This window comes from Larus michahellis, chromosome 4 (assembly GCF_964199755.1).
Source record: "Larus michahellis chromosome 4, bLarMic1.1, whole genome shotgun sequence".
NCBI lineage: Eukaryota > Metazoa > Chordata > Aves > Charadriiformes > Laridae > Larus > Larus michahellis.
This window is the reverse complement of record NC_133899.1, coordinates 77608524-77627220: the sequence shown is the minus strand read 5'-3', so window position 1 is coordinate 77627220 and position 18697 is coordinate 77608524. Positions and strand designations below refer to the sequence as shown.

The following is an 18697-nucleotide window of genomic DNA, read 5'->3' as shown; positions in this document are numbered from 1 at the left end:
GTTTCCATAATTAAAGATATGCTATGTAAACTGACCCTGTCTCTCCTTTTCCCTTACCCAAGATGAATGACGTGAAACAGTGCATTAAGCCTGAGAAGTAAGTTAAGGTTATAAAAGTGATTGCGTTTGATGATGTCATGTCCTTTTTGATGACATGGATAAAATGTCCAAACCACTGCCTGGAAAGGGACAGGAGTTTTGGGGGGCACTGCCTGGGAGTGATGAATGGTGCAATAAGCAGAGCCATTCAATGCGGCAAAACCACGATCCCCTCCTCCGGCCTCCACAGCCCCTTACACCCGCCGAGGCCCCCAGGGGCCATGTGGGGCCGTGGCCGGCGGAAGGGAGGGCGGTAGAGGCCCCCGCGGCCCGGGTTATCTTCGCTTTACCACCGACCCTTCACTGCGTACCGCCCGGCCCCGAGCGCCATCGCCGGGACGGGGCGGGCGGCGGGGCGTACCCCGCAGCGCCGCTTCCTCCGGGGGTGCGCGGCGCGGCCGGGAAACTTTCGGAGGGAGCCACTTCCTCGCCCGGCCCGGCGGGGAAGGGAGGGGAGGGGGGAGATGTCAGATGCCGGGAGGGAGGGGTGAAGGCGGGGAAGCGCCAGCTACAACCCCCCCCGCCACCCGCTGCAAGACGGCCATTTAAGCCCTGGGCGAGGGGCTGGCGGGAGCGGCGGTGATGAGCCGCAGCGGAGAGAGGTGATCGGCCTGGCTGTCCTGCTCGCCCCCGCGCTCCGCCCCGCTTAGGGCTTCCCCCGCGGCGGCTCCAGCCACCCGCCTTTCCAGTCAGGGAGCGCTAGAGGGAGCGGCGGGAGGCTGAGGCGCCGCTGCCGCCGCCTGTGAGGGCGGCGAAGGGGTGGGACGCCGGGCGGTGCGGGGCGCGCAGCCCGGCCATGTCTCCGGGGGAGGCGGCGTCGGGCTGAGCGGCCGAGCGCGCAGCGGGGAGCGCTCTCCGCCACCATGAGGCGGCTGCTGCTGCCCCTACCCCTGCCTTGCCTGCTGCTGCCGCTGCTGCTGTCGGCCAAGGTGAGACCGCGGCGCGGGGGACGGAGCCGGGCGCGGGAGGTGGGGGGTCCGCCGCGGCCGTCGGCCGCCGCACCTGCCCCCGCTGGGAGCTGCCCGGGTGGCGGTGGCCCCCTCCGCTCCCTGGGGAGGCGTGCGGCCGGCGGGGCAGGTGTGTGGCCGGCGCTCGGGCTTTGTCCCGCAGTGGCTCTGCCGGTGCCGCCCGCAGAGGGAAGGGGAGGCTGAGGGGGGCCGCGGCGTGGCCCGGCGGAGGCTGCGCTCACCTGGGACAGGATCGCCGCGGCCTCGGCCTCCCCGCGGCGCCCTCCGCCTGCCCTCCGGGGGTCTGAGCCCCGCCCGGCCGCAGCGTGGGGGGGCGACCGCTGGCCGGTACCGGCGGGGACGTGGTGGGGGTGCGAGCCGGTGGTACAGCCGCGTGGCTCCTTTCGGGGCATGAGGCTGCCCCGGTTGTTTACCTCGCTAAAAGCTGCCTTAGGTAGAGCAGGGACGGCTCCTGTCTCCCCACTGAGTATTGTAGCCTGCCCTCGTCGTGTCGCTGCTGGTTAATTAGTAATATGTTATTTGCACACCGCCCGTGCTGGTAGTGCGCTTCACCCGCTGGGTTGCAGCCTTCAGGAGCGGTGTGGAGTTTTCATGGGAAAATCCTGCCGTGGTGCGGAGAGAGCAGACCTGTCAGTGTAGGGCTTTAGGTCAACGGGAGGCCTTTGCCAACATACTTGTGTTTCAAGCCTTCCTCTGTGCCCGAGTGTATTGCAGGATGTTCTTCCAAGAACACCTTTCAGTGATGTAAGTCAGAATCACTTGCCAGGTGACACACTCATCACATGCTGGCATAGACTTTCACCCCATGCTTCTCTCAGCTGGTAGCTTCCTGTTGTTCCCGTAGGAGAGCTTCATGACTGCTGTGAACTTTAGTGTTTTGGGGCTTGATGAACTTTTGCTTCCAAACGTACCTGCTTGGCCTCCCTGCCTCAATGGTTTCTGCTACAGAAACATGAATGTGTGTTGGTATGGACCAAGGTGCTTAGTAATCTGTGGTGACAGTTCTCCCTGGCCTATGTTTCAGTCCCACCCTGAGGGCTGCAGATCAGAACTATACCATTGACTTAGAGTTTTAACTGTTGTTTCCTTATCTTACATTGGCACCAGCATGTGATTACAGCTAATGGCTATTGTACACCTTTGCTCCTCTTCATTTTGTTTCTTATTCAGTTTGGGGTAACTTGCAGTGTTTTGTCATTCCATCTCTGATGTTGTACCAAGCCTAGGTTTAAAAATCTCTTCTGAATAAGAGTTAAGACTGACTTGGGAATCAAAGTACTCCAGTGTTTTGGAAAGGCTCAGGGCAGACCTGGATTGTCCCTGGGTATAGCCTTGCAGGCTCACCCAGGCAACAGGACCCTTGTATGGGCATGTGGCTTGCATTGACTTTTCTTCCTTGAAGCAGAGGAGCCTTTGTGTGAGGATCTGCCAGCCATGACCTCTATTGTTTGTAGTTTTTCTTCTCAAGCAGGGTATGAAATCTTGTGATGTAACGATCTCCTTGTCCTCTAAGCCTGGCTCTTAATTGATGTCTAGTATGATAAATAATAAAAAAAAAAAGTGGACTCTCTCCTCAATTACATATACTTATGCATTCGTCATCTTGGGGCCCAGTTGCGTACCCCACTGACTCCCTCCGGGACCCTCAAGTAGATCCTGTCATCCCCTGATAGTATCAGAGGTCCCATCAATGTGTTACAGGACACAGGTCAGATCTGCAGATTTTGGTCTGGCTCGTAATTTTAGGTGGGAACTCCCCAGGTCATAGTGTCACGGTCTGAAAATTCAGAAGACTACAGTTTTTGACAGTGTCAGTTGTGACTTTAGGTGTACCTGTGAATGTGAAAGCACCGATGTAAGGAAGTCTCTGTTCACCAGATCTTTTAACTGGCGCTGGTCAATACCTTGCGGAGTTTTGAACATATAGGAGCACTTGTCAGATCTACAGAGAGAGGTGGAGGGGAAGGCCTCTTAGGAGCTTTTTCCTTAGAGGAGCAGGACGTAAACAAAGTCCTTGCTGATGGTGTGATTCTCCAAATTGTCCACTCATTTGAAATCACTAAATTTCAGTGTGGCCGCTTATGGCAAGTAGGGAGGATAATGTTTATATACCTATTAATGCCAGCAATAAGGATGCAGAATAAAGCCTTGCGCAGAGGGAATGCTTGCTCTAAGCACAATAGTCTTGTTGCTTGTTTCAAGTAGTGTTCACATGATCTTGCCCTCTAAAAATCAGGATGGTCTCCGATAGGGAACAGTTTTGCTCTTTGTGGTGGGTTCTTTGCACAGGTTAAGGCAGATGTCAGAGTTGGCCAGTGTTGTTTGTGGTATAGCATGTGTGCAGGTATGGGGACATGGCTTGGGACTACCTGGTAAGGTATTTGGCTGGTATAAGAAGATGACAGCAGCTGACAAGACTGTCAGGCATGTGGCATGAACCAGACTTTGTGCATTGTAAGAGTTAATGCTGCTTGTCTACAGTCTCCCTGCTGGCCCATGAGACGAAAGGCAGCAAGTTGGGTGGAAGTGGTTCTCGGTTGGATCTAGTCTCCTTGTTGCCTTTCAGATGGCTCTGAGGTCGGTAAGGGGACAGTGTTCCTAACACAGACAGCATTGTTGGCCCAAACACGTGCAAGGGCTGGGAAGCATCCCGAGCTGTGGAACGGCTGTGTCATAGCAGCTCCTGCGTGGTGTGACAGGCATATGATCTTTCCGTGGCATCTTTTACTCAAGGATAAGCATCTTCCTAATTTTTTTAATGAATTACAACCCAGAGGGCAAGGTTGGAGTTGTAAAAAAACAAACCTTGCTCTGTGTTTTTTATGGGACCTAGTGACTTGAAAATGATCGTATTAGTGATATGACAACATAACAGCTACTGCTCAAGAGCAATGGACTTTTAAGCTCCAGTGTTTGTGTGCTGGTTTTGGTGCTTGGAGTTATAAATGCCCTTTTTGTGGACCTAATAGCTTGTTCTTATAGCTTGTTCCACGTACAGAATTCCTACTGAACCTGTGTGAGTCGATTATATAGGATTATGACTTAATTACTGTTATGAATTTCCAACTGAGGGGTTTAAATAAAGCATCATCATATCTAAAATGTGGGCTTGTCATGCATGTATGTTGCATGTCAGTTAATTTCTCCTATATATTATTGGTCATTGTTAATCATCCTTGTTGATTCTCCTCTTGTATGGTACTCTGTATTTTAGTTTGCAGAATTATTCTGGGTAATCTTTAGCACGTGAAAGAAAAATAAAGTTAAAAATAAGTACCATTTAACAAAAATACTTCACAAACACTTTGTGACATAGGTCTACATGTAGTTCATTTAGCACTTTTAAAAAGAATAAAGCTTGAGAAATGTGAGGCTTCTGTAAATATGGTTCTGGAGTAAAACCTTTAATGAGCACCATTAGAAACACAGCTCTAGGCATCACTGATGTGGAGACCTGAGCAGGCCTGGACTTATGCAGCATAGACTAGAAAGGGAAGCTGTGGCTGTGGTTTGCTTGTGTCAGAGGGGCTTAGAAATATACTTCTCATCTGTCTGGACAAGTTATTTTTCTGTGGTGACTGAGAGTTGGTGCTGAAATGCAAAGGCTTTCATTTTTGTTTGAAACTGCAACACAGGTTAATTTCATGTGCTTCTTTATGTTCGTTACAAGAACACACAACATGAGCACCTTCTGCAGTACTCAATAGATGCTTTGTTTTCCATGTGGCATGGATGTGCGTGGCGATTCCTTAGCTGCATAGGCTGACTGCACATTGCAGCACATTCAGATGGTTTCCAGTACTTTGATTTTAGTCTCCAGCCAGCAATGCACAACAAAATATCTTCTGCACGTTCGAGATCAGAATTCAGGCCCACAGTGGAAATGTTGTCTGTGCAAACAGCCACGCTATTATTAGTACTTCCTCAATTATGTGAGCTACATGCAAGTCTTTGTTGAGGATTTTCATGGCATGTAAATTTTTTTGGTTGGAGTTTCTAAATATGAGAGAGAGAAATTGCTACTGTTTTAAAAATCTTTGGTAGGGCATAATCCAATCCTAATTGTGTAGGGCATAATCCATATAATTTTAATTTATGCATTTCCTTCTTCCTACTAGAATTACAGTGCATCACAGGACAAGCATTTCAGCAACGTTAGAGAGTGGGTGGGAACGGGGAATTTGATGTTTGTAGGTATGAAGCCTGTATCATGTTGTTTGTTTGTTTTTTTTTCTGCTTGCTTGCTTGAAAGAAGATTCCCGATATGAGTAAAGGAGAGAAAGGCTATTAAAATAGTCAGTGGCTGCACATCTGGTTGTTAGCCTGATGTGAATGCTTTTAGTTAGACTCCAAAATTTGAATGTAAATAGTACCTTGAACATCATAAAAGGTTGCTGGAATTGTAGGAGGAGCTAGCTGAATTTTCTCTAGCAGAGAGGGCCTGCTCCTATGTAGGAAGGGGAGAGTGAGAGAGAACCTTGCCTTAAATGGAGCCATTAGTAGGAAACTAATTTTCAGCAGGACATGACTGTGCAGGGGAGGACTTCTATTGTGGGGAAAAAGACATCTAAGTGTAGGTGAGCATGTGCTAATATGAAACGTTAGAAAGCAGTGCGTGGGGGGAAAGAGTGATCAGGCATGTGCAGGAAGAGAAGAACAAAACAGATGCACTGCTCTGGAAGGCTGCACCAAGGGGTTTTCTCTAAGTGCTTTCCAGCTGTTCCCAAATGTATCTGCACATTAACAGGCCTCCTGGGGCTATTAATCCAAAATTCCAGGAGAAAATCCAAGATTAAGTGGGAAAGGTATTTCTGTAATCCAGCAAAGAATGGACACATACATGTGGTCCAGCCAGAGATGGATCGATAAACTTGTGGCCTCGTTTGATTATCTTCTATGCCATTCGTGGGCATTCTGTGGAAAAGGCAGGACAACACAGAGTAATGTCCTTATCTTTCTGTAAATGTTGCTGGTATGTGGGACATCACTGAATGTACTTAAGGTTATTTTCCTACCATCACCAGGAAATTAGAAGAATCCCTTGGTATTAGGAACCACGCAGTCCAACTGTCACTCTTTTCCCTCTTGTGATTTATCTGAGACACCTAGGGCCACGTATGAAAGCCTCTTTCTCCACCTGTAGAAGTGTAATGGGAGAAAAGGAGACTGTGCTTTTAACTGCACAGATGTTTTTAACAGAATAGAGGAAACGCCACCTACACCTCTGTAAACAGAGGAAGGAAAGATGTTGGAGTCTGCTGTGGTACTAGTCCTGTGCGGTCTGTAACTGATCTTGGCTCTGCATGGCGCTCCAAACTCAGTTGGTATGTGCAGGGAAGAGGGCAAAGGCCTGTGTTTGGCTCGAGTCCTACTTTGGGGAGGGAGAAGGGACCACTGGAGGGATTACCTTTAAGCTCTCCTAGCCAATGCCTAGAAATCCCTTTCTCTCCAGTGCTGCACATCTGCTTGTTTATGGTTTCCTTTTCCTATTCTTCTTGTACCTCCTGTTTGTTTGGTATGCTTCTGACTTTTCTCATTGTTTTGTACAGTTTTAGCCAAACTAAACGATTAAAAGAAATAACTAGTATGTCATTGGCAAGTTCCTAATGCATGCAAAGTTTTTGTTGAGTATTGCATCTGGGGTTCTAATTTAGGCTTTAGAATGTGGGGGGGGGTTAAATGTTGGGTTGGGTGTTTTCTTTATTGGAAAGACTTGGTGGTTTTCTGGTTGATTGGTTTGGTTTTGTGGCGTACAGGAGAATGCCATCTACATACTGTAGTACAGTTTTCTTGTTTACTGAAACAAGATTCAAGGGCCAGGGATTGAGTATAAGGAATTTGTGTGAACTTCACCCCTATTTCCCCCATTGAAGGTAAGAAATTTCTGCTTCTGAGACTACCAAATCATCAAGTAAAGACTGGAACGTTGGGTCCAGAGCTTTATTGTAAATTCCAGTCTCTCTCTGTTGCAGCCTGGTAAGCAGATGCAGTGTCTTAGCATATCCATCTTGGAGGCTGTGGGTGTTCTAAAAAAGGGTGAGGGTGACATCTGGTCCTGTCTCCTTCAGTGGGTCTCATCCCTGTCACAGCCCAGGTGACAGGAGGGACTTAAGTGCCTGGGAGCTTTTCCTTGTTAGGATTTTATAGTTTGTATCTAAAACACAGCTAGCTCTGTGATTAGGTGCATTCTCAGATTAATTCCTTACTTCCTTTTGGCAATATTTTGGTAGGGTTTTTTGTCTGACAGTTTGGAAGGATTTGGGTTGAACCTAGCCTGAATAGGAGTGCTCCCTAAAGAGGGGTTATTTGTGCAAACCAGCTCAGCCTGTCCCTGGTCATTGGGGGATCAAAGCTTGACATGTTTTGACAGTTTTAAATGCCTACTTAAAAGTCTCTGCTTTTACTATTTCAGTGGGATTTTTTTCTTTTATAGGGTGTATCGAGATGAATCATTCATGGTTTTAGGACATCTTGGTAGATGGGTGTTAAGATAGGGGACTCTGAAGACTCATAGAAAAGGTTATGATGTTATGCATCTTACGGTGTTTGCTAAAGGTTTGTCTCTGCAGTGGGAGATGACTCTGGAGGCTGTTTTCTCAGAGGAATGCTGGTGACTTTTGTTTCATTCCCTATTGTGGTGGAGCTTAGACTGAGCTTTCACTATTTCCTCTTGTGCACTTGGTTTCTGTTAAGTCAGAGCATTTTTAATAAGCTTCCTTGTTTATTTTCATATACACACATGAACAGGTCACTGCTGGCAAGTCTGTTTCTACATATCTGCTTTTGAGTCCTCATTTGCAAATTACAATTTCTACCAACTCTGTCCCTGGAAATAAGGAGAGAGCCATGCAAAGGGCAGGTGGGTGCCCAACTGGAAGGTTGGCTTGGGAGCTCTGTGTTGCCTCACGAGACAGGAGGGTGCTGCAAAGGATGGGGCAGCAGGCCATGGTCAGAGAAGGGTGCAGCTTCGTTTTGGGGCAGGCCAGCCTACATAAGAAGCGAAGCATGGGACCATTTGTAATATGACACAGTGAAAGCTTCCTGCTGCCTCCCCCTAGTGATTTTTGTTCTTGCAATGTCAATGGAGGTTGCTGCTTCTTGCTGCCTGACATGCCCAGGGTTTCCTCATGCCCAAAGTGGCTCAGCCAACTGATTCACAGGGTGTTTCCTTGAAACTTTGAACTTAATTTTGCCAAAGATGTCATGATACGGAGGGGCAAAGGGGAAAAATTATGAGAGTTCGTTTAGTTAGCTTCATCTGGCTGCAGCCTGTATCAGCTCCAGGATAGACGACTTGTTAGTTACTGTCTGAATTCATAGTAAGAGGGATCACACCTTTGTCTTTATTTGTCTAAACTTGCTCTGCTGCTTGTGCAAGGTGGCTGATGCATTTTGAAGCGGAAAGGGCAGAGAGGATGCTAGAGTGGTAAATAGTGTCTAGCTGAAAATAGAAGGTGGTTCTGCCACCAGCAACATCTGAAATGGGAAGACTAGCCCTAATTGGAAATGGGACCAGTTTTCTGTGCTGGCAGGGATTTGGGGCAAATGACCTCTCTCTGAGATCAAGTTGTAGCTTTGGCTGAGAAAGAGAAGCACTTCTACCATTACTGTCTGGGATACAGGTGAAAGAAATGCATGTTAGTAGTTTCAGCATAGCAGAAACTAGCAGTGTGGAAACATCGAAAGAGATTGACTCAGCCTTGCCAGTGGTTTTATTACAATATTAGGCATGCCATGGTTTCAGTGTACTTCTTAAACATCAAAATGTGACTTGTTATGAACATCAGTGTGAAGGGAAAAAATGGGTGCCTGTGACTGGCATCAAATTTACATATGCAAAATTGTATTGTGTTAATAAGGGAGTTTAGGGGTTTCTTCCTTTTGTGATCATGCTCAGTTGCTTTCTCTGATTCTGCAGGAACTTCATATACTTATAAATGTCTCAAACCGAAGGTGAAATAAAATGAATGATGGTAAATCGGTAGAGTCCTTTTAAGTAATTAAATTTTGTTTCCTTTAATTATTTTTCCCCATTGAAAGCAGATATGGGAATTCTGATGTCTTCTTCAGGCTGCACATATTATAATGACCCATTTATAACTGAATTTGGATTTGAGGACTTGACAGCTCATAGCTTTCCTGCTACATGAATTGTGCTTTCTAAATTCTAGTATTCTTTCAGTCTCCTTTCAGGATCAGCCACTACTTCTGCTAATAATAGGCTGGAGTTCAATACCAATAAAAATGTACTTGTTCTGGTGTAATTCCGATGCAGTTTTTTTGCAAAGTAGGCTGTGCCTGGTTAACTGAGGTTTTTGATGGTTTCACTTTCTATGGATTCATACTTTTCTTTTTTTGTAAAGGAGAAATACAACAAAACTGAAAAAAAAAAAAGCTTTTTTTCTGGGGAAGTTCATTATCTCTGGTTCAGTTTGCGTAATTTTTTGAGGGGAATTTACCTCTAGGGTCTAGTTCCGTGCAGCTGGGCACGAGAGAGAAATAAGCAGCCCAGCTCTGAGGTCAGGATCTGGCCTTTTTAGCTGGCGTACTGTGGACAACACAGTCAGAGGCCTGGTACTTTAAACTTAGAGTTTCCAGTAGATGTTGTATCTGACAGCTGAAGAAAGGGGACTGACATACTCTCAAATGGGATAAATGGGCAGCATTACTATCTGCAGAATGAAAACATTCTCATTTTCTTTTTTGAGTATCTCTCTGCAATTCAAAATCCTATTTTTCTGGAAATATTTCTGAGATGGAAGAAAAAAAAGGGGGGCATTTTTGTGAAAGTTTGGTTTGCCTTTTTTTTAAGTGACTAATAGACTTAACAGTTACTCTTTCTAATGAACCTTGTACTAGTTTTAAGACTCTTCTTACAACCAACTGAAGAAATGCACTTTATTGGTACTATTAAGTTGAATGTGTTCACCTGAATGATCAATGATAAATTAAATGTATTGCTGCATCCCCGTTAAAATAGTTGAAACTGTCTCTTAAGTACATGCAAAGCATTGGTAGATATTGGTATTGTGAATGTGTTAAGTGAAATCCCATTTTAAGACGTAATTATGGGAAAGGACAAGGCTGTAAGATCTGGAATTAGATCTGTTGGCCCTTTGTCCTTTAATCTCTGTAACAATGCAGGTAATTGTATGTATATAATAAATCTCAACAATACTCTCCTTTGTCCCTATTAAAGGAAAGAAAACTTTCCTTTGTAACTTAGAAGGACTTGCATTTGGAGATGTTAAAATTTCTAGGAGATACTTCGAAATAAAAAAGCTAGCCAGCTAACAGAAGCAAATTTAAAAAAAACCCAAAACATTTCTTTTATATGTTTGGAAACAGACATCTCTTCCAGCTTAACAGTTACAGATGAAATATTGTTAAAAGTGTTTATCTGTTTCTTCATAAGATAAGACTTTAATGGCCAATGTCCTCCAGCACCATGTCAGTGTATTTTTATCTTCTTGTTGTCTCTTTCTCCAGCTGTAGTGATTTTTCATTATTGCTGAAAGGTAGTTGATCTAAAATATTAATCTCTCGACACAAGGTATTTTTTTATGTGGATTTGAGACTATGTAGTGAAAGTGAAATTTCTCCTGTGCTTTTATTGTGCGTGCGGAATTCCTCTGTGACACTGTAATTTCTGATCTCTGCTATACACTTGTAGTCAAAGATTCACTTTAAAGAAGCTGAAAATTAACTCTTTATATTCATGAAATTGAAAGCTTAAAGTGCTTGAAAAAAACAGCTATATCCTTAACTAACTTTATAATCATATAACCTGCTTTTAAAAAAAAAAAAAAAAAAGCCCCCCCAATCAGGCATTATATGCTTTTCATGATTAAAGCATGTAATTAGTTTATTGTACTCTGTATTGAGCAAACTTTTTCTTTTTCCTTCTTGACTGCAATATTTTGGAGAGTACTGACACTGCTAGTGAGAGTATACGTGTGGAGCTCTAGCCAGCAGCAAATATTTGCAGGTGGATGCAATATCTGGAACAGCCTTAAGCGGTACTCATTTCCCACTACTACAAGACAGACCTACGGTATGTGGTTTAACTGGTATTTAACCATTGTGTTCCGACTCAGTCTTCATACTTTTAAATGTATCTGTTCAACTATTTCCTGGTTCATTGTGATAAGCATAATGCTGCAGAAGTAATGAGCAGAAGGCCAGAGCTGCTATTTATTTACTTGCAGAGTGTACTTTTCCCTTTTTTCCACCCCAGCTATCTCCTGGTAATGGAGCCTAGTTCTCTTTATGGTGCAGTTGGTTAGGACTTCATTTAAGAGGTGTAAATAAAATAACAAAGCAAAAAAAAAAAACCCACTTCTTTTCATTTACTTGCACTGTTTTGTGTTTTGACTTGTGGGAAGGGACTGCTGTTTCTCCAGCAGCAGTTCTGTGTGGTTCACAGAGCAGCTCCCCCTCCATCCTAGCACACACATTGGCTGCTTGCTGTGCTGTTACCAGACAGAAGGTCTTTTCTGACAACCTTCACTGTGCCCCATAGGTTATGCTTATGTGCAACATTCTGTGCAGTGCATTTATGGTTTGGTTTATAAGCAGTGTGTGCAGTGATTCTTCCTGTGCCTAAGTTTGAGGCTTTTCACGACAACTGACACAGTTGCTGCTACTTATTTATTTTCTTGCTCCTCTTCAAGGTAAGAAGAATAATAAGTTGCAATGCCCAACTCTGACAAATACCAGTTGCTACTGATGACAGAGGAGTCCCCTGCCCTCCTGTTGCTGCGAATTGGCTACCTTAGCTGCTTCTGCTCTCTTCTGAATGATTTCTTTTTTGGGGAAAAAAGGGGATATGAAAAAGAAAACGGATACCTCATGTGCAGATGTTTATTCAGAGTCATTGCTACATTGTCACAACTGTCTTCAGATCGCATCAAAACTCATTCCAGCTATGTTAATCTGAGATTTGCACTGAAGACTGCAAATCAGCTGAACAGTTTGTCTCCTATAGAAATGTGTGGAAGATAGGATGTAAGATACTGCCAAACTTCAGTTTCCCTTTTGAGCAAAGGCCTCTTACTTTTTGCTGTCCTGAAGTCCAGTGTTTCCAGAGCTATTGTCCAGGGAGGCTGTAGGGCATCTGAAATCCTGCTGGAGTTTTGAACATTCAGTTAATGACTGAGAATTTTTAGGGCTTGCAGTAGGTCATACTGTCAAGACGTGTCTGAGAACACAGGAGCTGGTCACCTGCTGCCCCTCATATCTTCTCTTCCCATTCTCCTCCCCCTTATTGCACCAGTTGTGTTGTGTGACCTGGAGGTTGTAAACGCCATGGGACGTTTTGCATTTGTACGTGACTATTACTAAGGAATCTTGATGGGGTTAGGACCTCTGGCGATGACTTCATAAAAGAAATCTTTCTTAGTTGCCAGGTGCGTGTAAGAAGTCAACATAGTGCCCCACCACATCTGTCTCCACCAGGATTCACTTCTACTCACAAACTGTGTCAAAAATGAGAGCTGGAGGGGGCAAAAAAAGCTTCTCTCACACAACTTCCTGTATTTTCTGAATACAGTATTCCCTTTTGGTCATGAATGGGTTACAAATCGGACAAAAGCTGGGTTGTGGGGTCTTGTCCCTTTCTTCTCTAAGTGAATAGGTTAATTCTTGGTGGGTCTGTAGATAGGAAAGGCATTCCTTACATCAGACACAGATGGGGAAGGGTTTCTTGTGCTGCAAGATAGGCATTCACCTCTAGACAGAGGGCAGCCTGTGGTAAACCACTCAAGTGCTCAGGCAAAGGGGGTAGGAGTGTGACTGAGGCAGTACAAAACCTTGGCAGGCATTTAGCAGGACAGTGAATTTCATCCTGGATGCTCGTTGTGTCATGGAGCAAGTCCAAGTTGTGAAATACCTACTCTGAGCAAGTGGGAGCAGCGAGAAGGATTGGGATGCTAGGGAGCAAACTGTACCTCCGACCCTGTGAAGGGATAGTACATGGTGTGCAGATCCTGTTGAGAAATCAGGGCTAAAGAGAACATCCCTTATATTGAAATGGTGCAAAAATCAGCATGCTAGTAAAATATCCACTTTGTAAATGGCTACCATCAGGCTGTTCAAGCTGCAAACTGCGTGTACTGTACATAACTGAAACAAACCTGGTTGTTGCCTTTGCGCAGCCAATGCTGCCTTTTGCTGAGGAAGAAAACCCACAATTTGTTTCTGGATGTCCCATAGTGCAGTGACTGGTCTTGTGGGCAGTCTGTGGTTTCTATGTATTGGGTGGTGTTTGGAAGACTCTAATTTGAGATGTTCCTATCCCTGCTTTAATGCAATGAAGGGAGCTAAACGAGAACCGTGTGTGGGTACAGCTGAGGAGGATATGGAAAAGCAAGCGTATGAGAGGCCAATTGAGTCTGGAGCGTAAGCACTCTTTCGTCATGTCCATCTTTATGAAACCCAAAGGAAAGACAAGTTTCTAAAGAAAAGGAAGTAGGTTGCTGGGGGAGGATGATGAGTAAACACAGAGTGTACATGAGGAAAAAGACTGCTACAGCCTACGTAAGTTAACAGCGCATATCAGCTGTTGAAGCAGTGCCCAAGTATGTGCTGTTTCATTACATAGAGCTGAACCATATTCATCTCTGAAATAAAACTGACCAGTCTGCCGTCTCCTTTTTAATTAGATCCTGTTGGGATGAGACATCCCTTCCTGAAATGAGAGAAAGGTAAAATTCCCCCCCTCACCCACAGACCTTTGCACACTTGACAGCTGTGATAATATGACACTATCCCCTGTAATTTGGATACTGCTTAAAAGTGACAGAAGGCATTTCTAGACAGCTAGTGTTGAACTTGCAGGCTCTTGCTACATGAGGTTACCAGCTGTATGCTGCTTACAATGAGGTGATGATAATTGGTGTCTGCTGATGGTCAAACCCATGATCATCTGAGAGCTTAAGGAGGAGCGAGCCTGTCTGAATCATCTACTGCACTACACAGTAGCAAAGCCTCCAGTCTCTACAGTTACTGCTACTGAGGGGAGGATGTCATAGGTATTACTGTTTGCTTATAAATATACTTCAGGATATTACTCAAAGCTCCCTAGCCAAGAGTGGGGTTACCTTGCTGGTTGTGAAAATGCATAGGAAGGCAGTCTCTATTCTGAAATGCTTGAATGGGTGTTATTGTAAGCATGCACATGTGCAAACATGCAATTTGTATTTAGGGAACACTTTTACAGCTGCAAAATCCATCTCTGAAAAGCTAGGAGGTGTTGGAATTAAAGCTGTCCGTTTGACTTTAATCTGCCCCTTTTTGAAGGATGGAGGTAGGGCCCAGAGCACCCACCCTTTTCCCCCCCTCACCATGTTTAGCTGCCTTTGCTTAGTGCCAGCCCCCTTATTGGAGGGAGCTGTTGGAGAAGCTTCAACTCATCCAGATGTGTTTTGTGATTAAGGTGGAGGATGTCTCTGCAGCTCCCCCTGTACAGCCTTGCCAAGAAGTGTGTTGCCCTGCTTTGATTTTGGAGTGGCTTTCAAGCTGAGGTGAGAGCCTGTACAGCTGGGTTGTGGGAGCATTGCAGCTGAGCGGGTGCCTGGTAAGGTGACCCACTGCGTGCCATGCTAATCTGTATCCCGTCCCTTAGGATCAGCTTCCTGGCTTGACCTTGCATCTACCTCATGAACACGACAAACATGGCTGGTGATCTTAACCGTAGGCTGAGCCTGGGTACCATCCATTGCAGGGCCTGCTGTACTCGGGTACCATGGCAATGCACACCTGCCTGGTAGAGCCTCCAGCTCTTCCTGTGCTATCCTGCTTAGCTCCCTGCTCCCCTTTCCCTGCCTTCTTTACATGTGTCTTCTAGTTATTTCACCTAATTTTCCCTCATCCTTTTTTTTCCCCCAGTCTTCCTCTCCTTCCATGTGTAGGATGGTTAGGGTTGCTTACAGAGCATCTGTCAGTGCTTGATGTAGTTTAGTTGTTCTCTAAGTAGCTTTATGCCGTGTTTATTCCCCTCTGCGTCATTTCTGCAAAGGCTCCAGTAGGCCATTAGGACTTTTTATTTTGGTATCCCAAGTGTTTCTAATGTAAGTTTTTCACACCGATAGCAAAGGACTACCTTAGTGAGGGGAGGACTGAAGAGGTCAGGGGAAGTCCATTTCTTGCCAGAGCATAAGAAGGAAAAAAGGTCACTGGGGTGTTTAGTAATAGTACAGTGATGTGCTTTCCCTTGTTCTCATTTTCTCAGTGTTTTGAAGCATTTTGGCTGCAACATTTCACAACTTTGTAAATATATTTAGCCAGACGCTAGCACGTAGTCTTAAAAACTTCCCTCCAAATTGAAGCACTTGGGGTAAGTTATGAGCAAATAAAAAGGGGTCTTCTGTTAGGAAATCCCGGCCAGTGTTACATAACAACCTGTACTATTACTGTTCAGACTTCACATTTAACTAGTTGGCCTTGATTTTCAGAGCATTGGTGCCATCCTTTCATACAAAACCACTCTTCCTACTTCTCTCTCTTGTCTTGCTGCAGACGTTCATCCCCAGCCGAGCTCTGTGGTTTTGGATGCACAGTGTGCGTGGGCATCCTCAGTTATAGCAGTCACTGTGGCGATGCTTTGGTGAAATATCCAAGTGCACCTGAGAGGGGCTGCCCCGGCAGAGCTGTGCCACAGCCCTGTGTCACAACCTTTCCTCCCTAAATTCTCCCTTCTCTGGGCCAAATAATCCTGTTATAACTTACAGTATGTGAAAGCTCCACCCATTCTGTAAAATCTTTGAGCTTTATCACTGCAAGTGTGGACAGGCTTTCTCATAGCAATCTACCAGTTTCTAAATCAAATGCGTCCAGTTTTCTTAAGTCATCTCTGTATCTTCGTAATTGCAATTTGTCAGTCATTTTGATTACAAATCCTTCCCTAATGGCCCCGTCTTTTACGCTCTTCCCTGTTATATATTATTTTAGAAAAATGGCTGTTTTCATATTTTAGCATTTTTACCAATATGAAACTTCAGAGTATGATTTCTCTTTTAAAAAGTCTATTTCTAAAATTCAGTCCTGTTCTTTACAACTTTCTCCCCCTTTCCTTTTCTGCCCACACCTCAAGTCAAATTTTAGGTATGTGGGTGGAATGGGTTTTAGTAATGTGAGAGAAATGGATAGTTACATGCAGTGATGATAGGGAGGAATAAATGCTTGTGTAGTATAGTGACGAAATACTGTTTGTTGCAGAACTTGGATTGTAATTGCACATGGTATACAGTGCAGCTTCCACCCAAATTTTCTGTCATGCTTGTCTTCATTTTTGCATATACATGTCACAGAATAATTTATTTTAATTTGTATTTATTTAGTTTGTCTAGGAGGAGTAGGGTGTTTTAATTGAAAGCAAAAATTCCTGTGAACCATATGCCATACTCTTCAGTCAGCTCTAATTAAATTTCGTTTCCTCCCTGATTTCCAGTTGTTGCCCCTTTGTGTGTGTAAGTGAGAATTTATGCAGGAGATCCCCATCGTTGTTGTCATGTCATGGTCCTGTTTTATGATCTCATAGTTCCCTCTGTGTTGATCAAACATGTTACCAAAGATTGTTATTACAAACACATTCTTTATATGGAAGGAGATTATGGTAGGTTAAATATTACTTCTGTAAGTCCTTTGGTCAGTATTTCAGAGTGATAATGAAGATCAATGTATTGAGCCCCCTGGGAAAGCTTCTGTTCATTAATGAGGAGAACAAGGCATGGGGGTCTGAAGTAACGCAGTGAACTGATGACATACAGCTTGGGCTTTCTGAATTTCAGTGCTGCTGTCTAATTGCAAGAGGACCCTACTCTTGCTTTCTCTTTCTGCCAGAAAGTCATGTTTAATACTAATCAGCTTTTGTATAACTATAAGATAATAGGGTACTTTTAGTAGCACTAGCTAGTTCAAGTATATACATATATGTGTGTGTATATCTATGTGACTGTGTATACACACACGCGTATATACTTGTGAATGTAGAGCAGGAGAGAAGAAACGAACCTTTAGTGAGAAATATTTTATTTTGGTGTTTAGTTCTATTTGTTTAGTATCAAGTATTGTTTGAAAGAGGCTAAAGGAAAAGGAACTGTGAGTTGAGATAAGCAGTAGGAGAATAAAAAAAAATATAGAGACATGTACTTGGCTTAAATGATGTCCAGACCTACTGTGATATTTTCCAGGCACTGGTATTTTCTTTTTTTATTAAGATTATAAACAGTTGATTTTTGTTGAGTCTACAAAATAACAAAAAAGAGCCACAATATTAACACATTTAACTCTTCCCAAAATATGCATTTGAGTGCATTGTTTTACTTGTCCTTTGTGCTTTAAAGAGGAGCCTTTTATAGCAGGTTTTAGCTTCTATGACTGATTAAGGAACCATTAGCTTGACAAATAACCATGTGATTAATTGCAGGGAAAAAAATTGGTGAATTGAATAGAGAAGTACTTGAATGCTTTCACCTTAGGCATTTGCAAGGAATTTTATCAGTGGAACATGCTAGTATTATTTCAGTGGCTCTTCTGTTTCTGTTAAATCAATCTGGGCAGGATGTCTTTTCACAAGCATTTTGTGTACCCACATCTCTACGACTGGGGGGAAAAATCAAGGGCTTCTTCCAGCCCCAGCATCACTAGTGTTGATGTGGCTCCCTGGTAAACAGGGCTGGGGAACTGATGGGGACACTGTAGTGGTGTGTATTTGCAAGCGTGGGTTTGACGTGGGTGTTTATGAGCTCAGCAGTTCCTTGCTAGGCTGGTGTGTATCCGGTCCAGATTATTCTCTGGTGTCAGGTTGATGTGTTGCAAGTACATCCAAGTGTGGGGATGGAAAGATGGGATGAGTTGCCTGGGGTTCAGCACCAGCACTGAAGGGGGTTTTCCTTGCCAAAGTGGAGCTCACTTTCCATCCAGCCCATCTGATGGGGAATTTGGATTTCTCTAATACCCAGGCTCTGCATGTTTGGGTCCCAGGGGCTAAGGCTGGTTATGTGTTGGCTCAACAAGGTGTCTTGTGCATTCAGGCTCCAGGAAAACTGTTCTCTGGAGCTTTTGGTCACAATCACTTTGTTATCTGGATGATAGCACTGTGAACTTTCCACTGCAAGTAAATGTCTCCTGGGGCAAAGAGGGAATTAAAAAAGCCTTGATGGGTCTTACACTTGCAATCAAGAATGTATTTTCCTATGAAAATACAATCTATGGAAATTTAAGTCACAGTCTGCTACAACATGGTAGAAAATGACTTATCTTGTACTGTTAGAGCTCCAAGAGGCTCCAAGAATGTCTCCAGATATATAAATAATGTCCTATTATCTTATCATGGTCTAGGCATATGTTGCCTTCAAATACAAAAAAATACATAATATTGCTCATTTTAAAGTCTTTCTTTTCAAAATGTGTGTGCCAAGAAGCAGTGTGCTGGGGAATAAGTTCAATTGTAACGGGAGGGATTTTTTTTTTTATTATTACGAGAATTGTTTGTGAATGAGCAATGGAGATAGTGACCTACAGGGTTTACAAAATGTGGGAATCCGTCTGTCTAGCCAGCACTATAAATAAATGAGAAAGGCTTTTGAAAGGTTTTTGTCAGCTTGATATACATTATTTTGTTTCAGCAA

The 18697-nt window shown here is 44.2% G+C and overlaps 1 protein-coding gene across 1 annotated transcript in view; it reads left to right on the top strand.

Annotated features, from left to right (window-relative positions):
• The first annotated feature begins 638 nt into the window (after nt 1-638).
• PTPRJ (protein tyrosine phosphatase receptor type J) overlaps nt 639-18697 on the top strand; it is a 74267-nt gene continuing 56208 nt past the window's right edge. Inside the window, exon 1 of the mRNA XM_074585749.1 lies at nt 639-1028. Coding sequence (XP_074441850.1) covers nt 963-1028 — 66 coding nt within the window. The 5' untranslated portion in view covers nt 639-962. The remainder of the gene's footprint in view (nt 1029-18697) is intronic.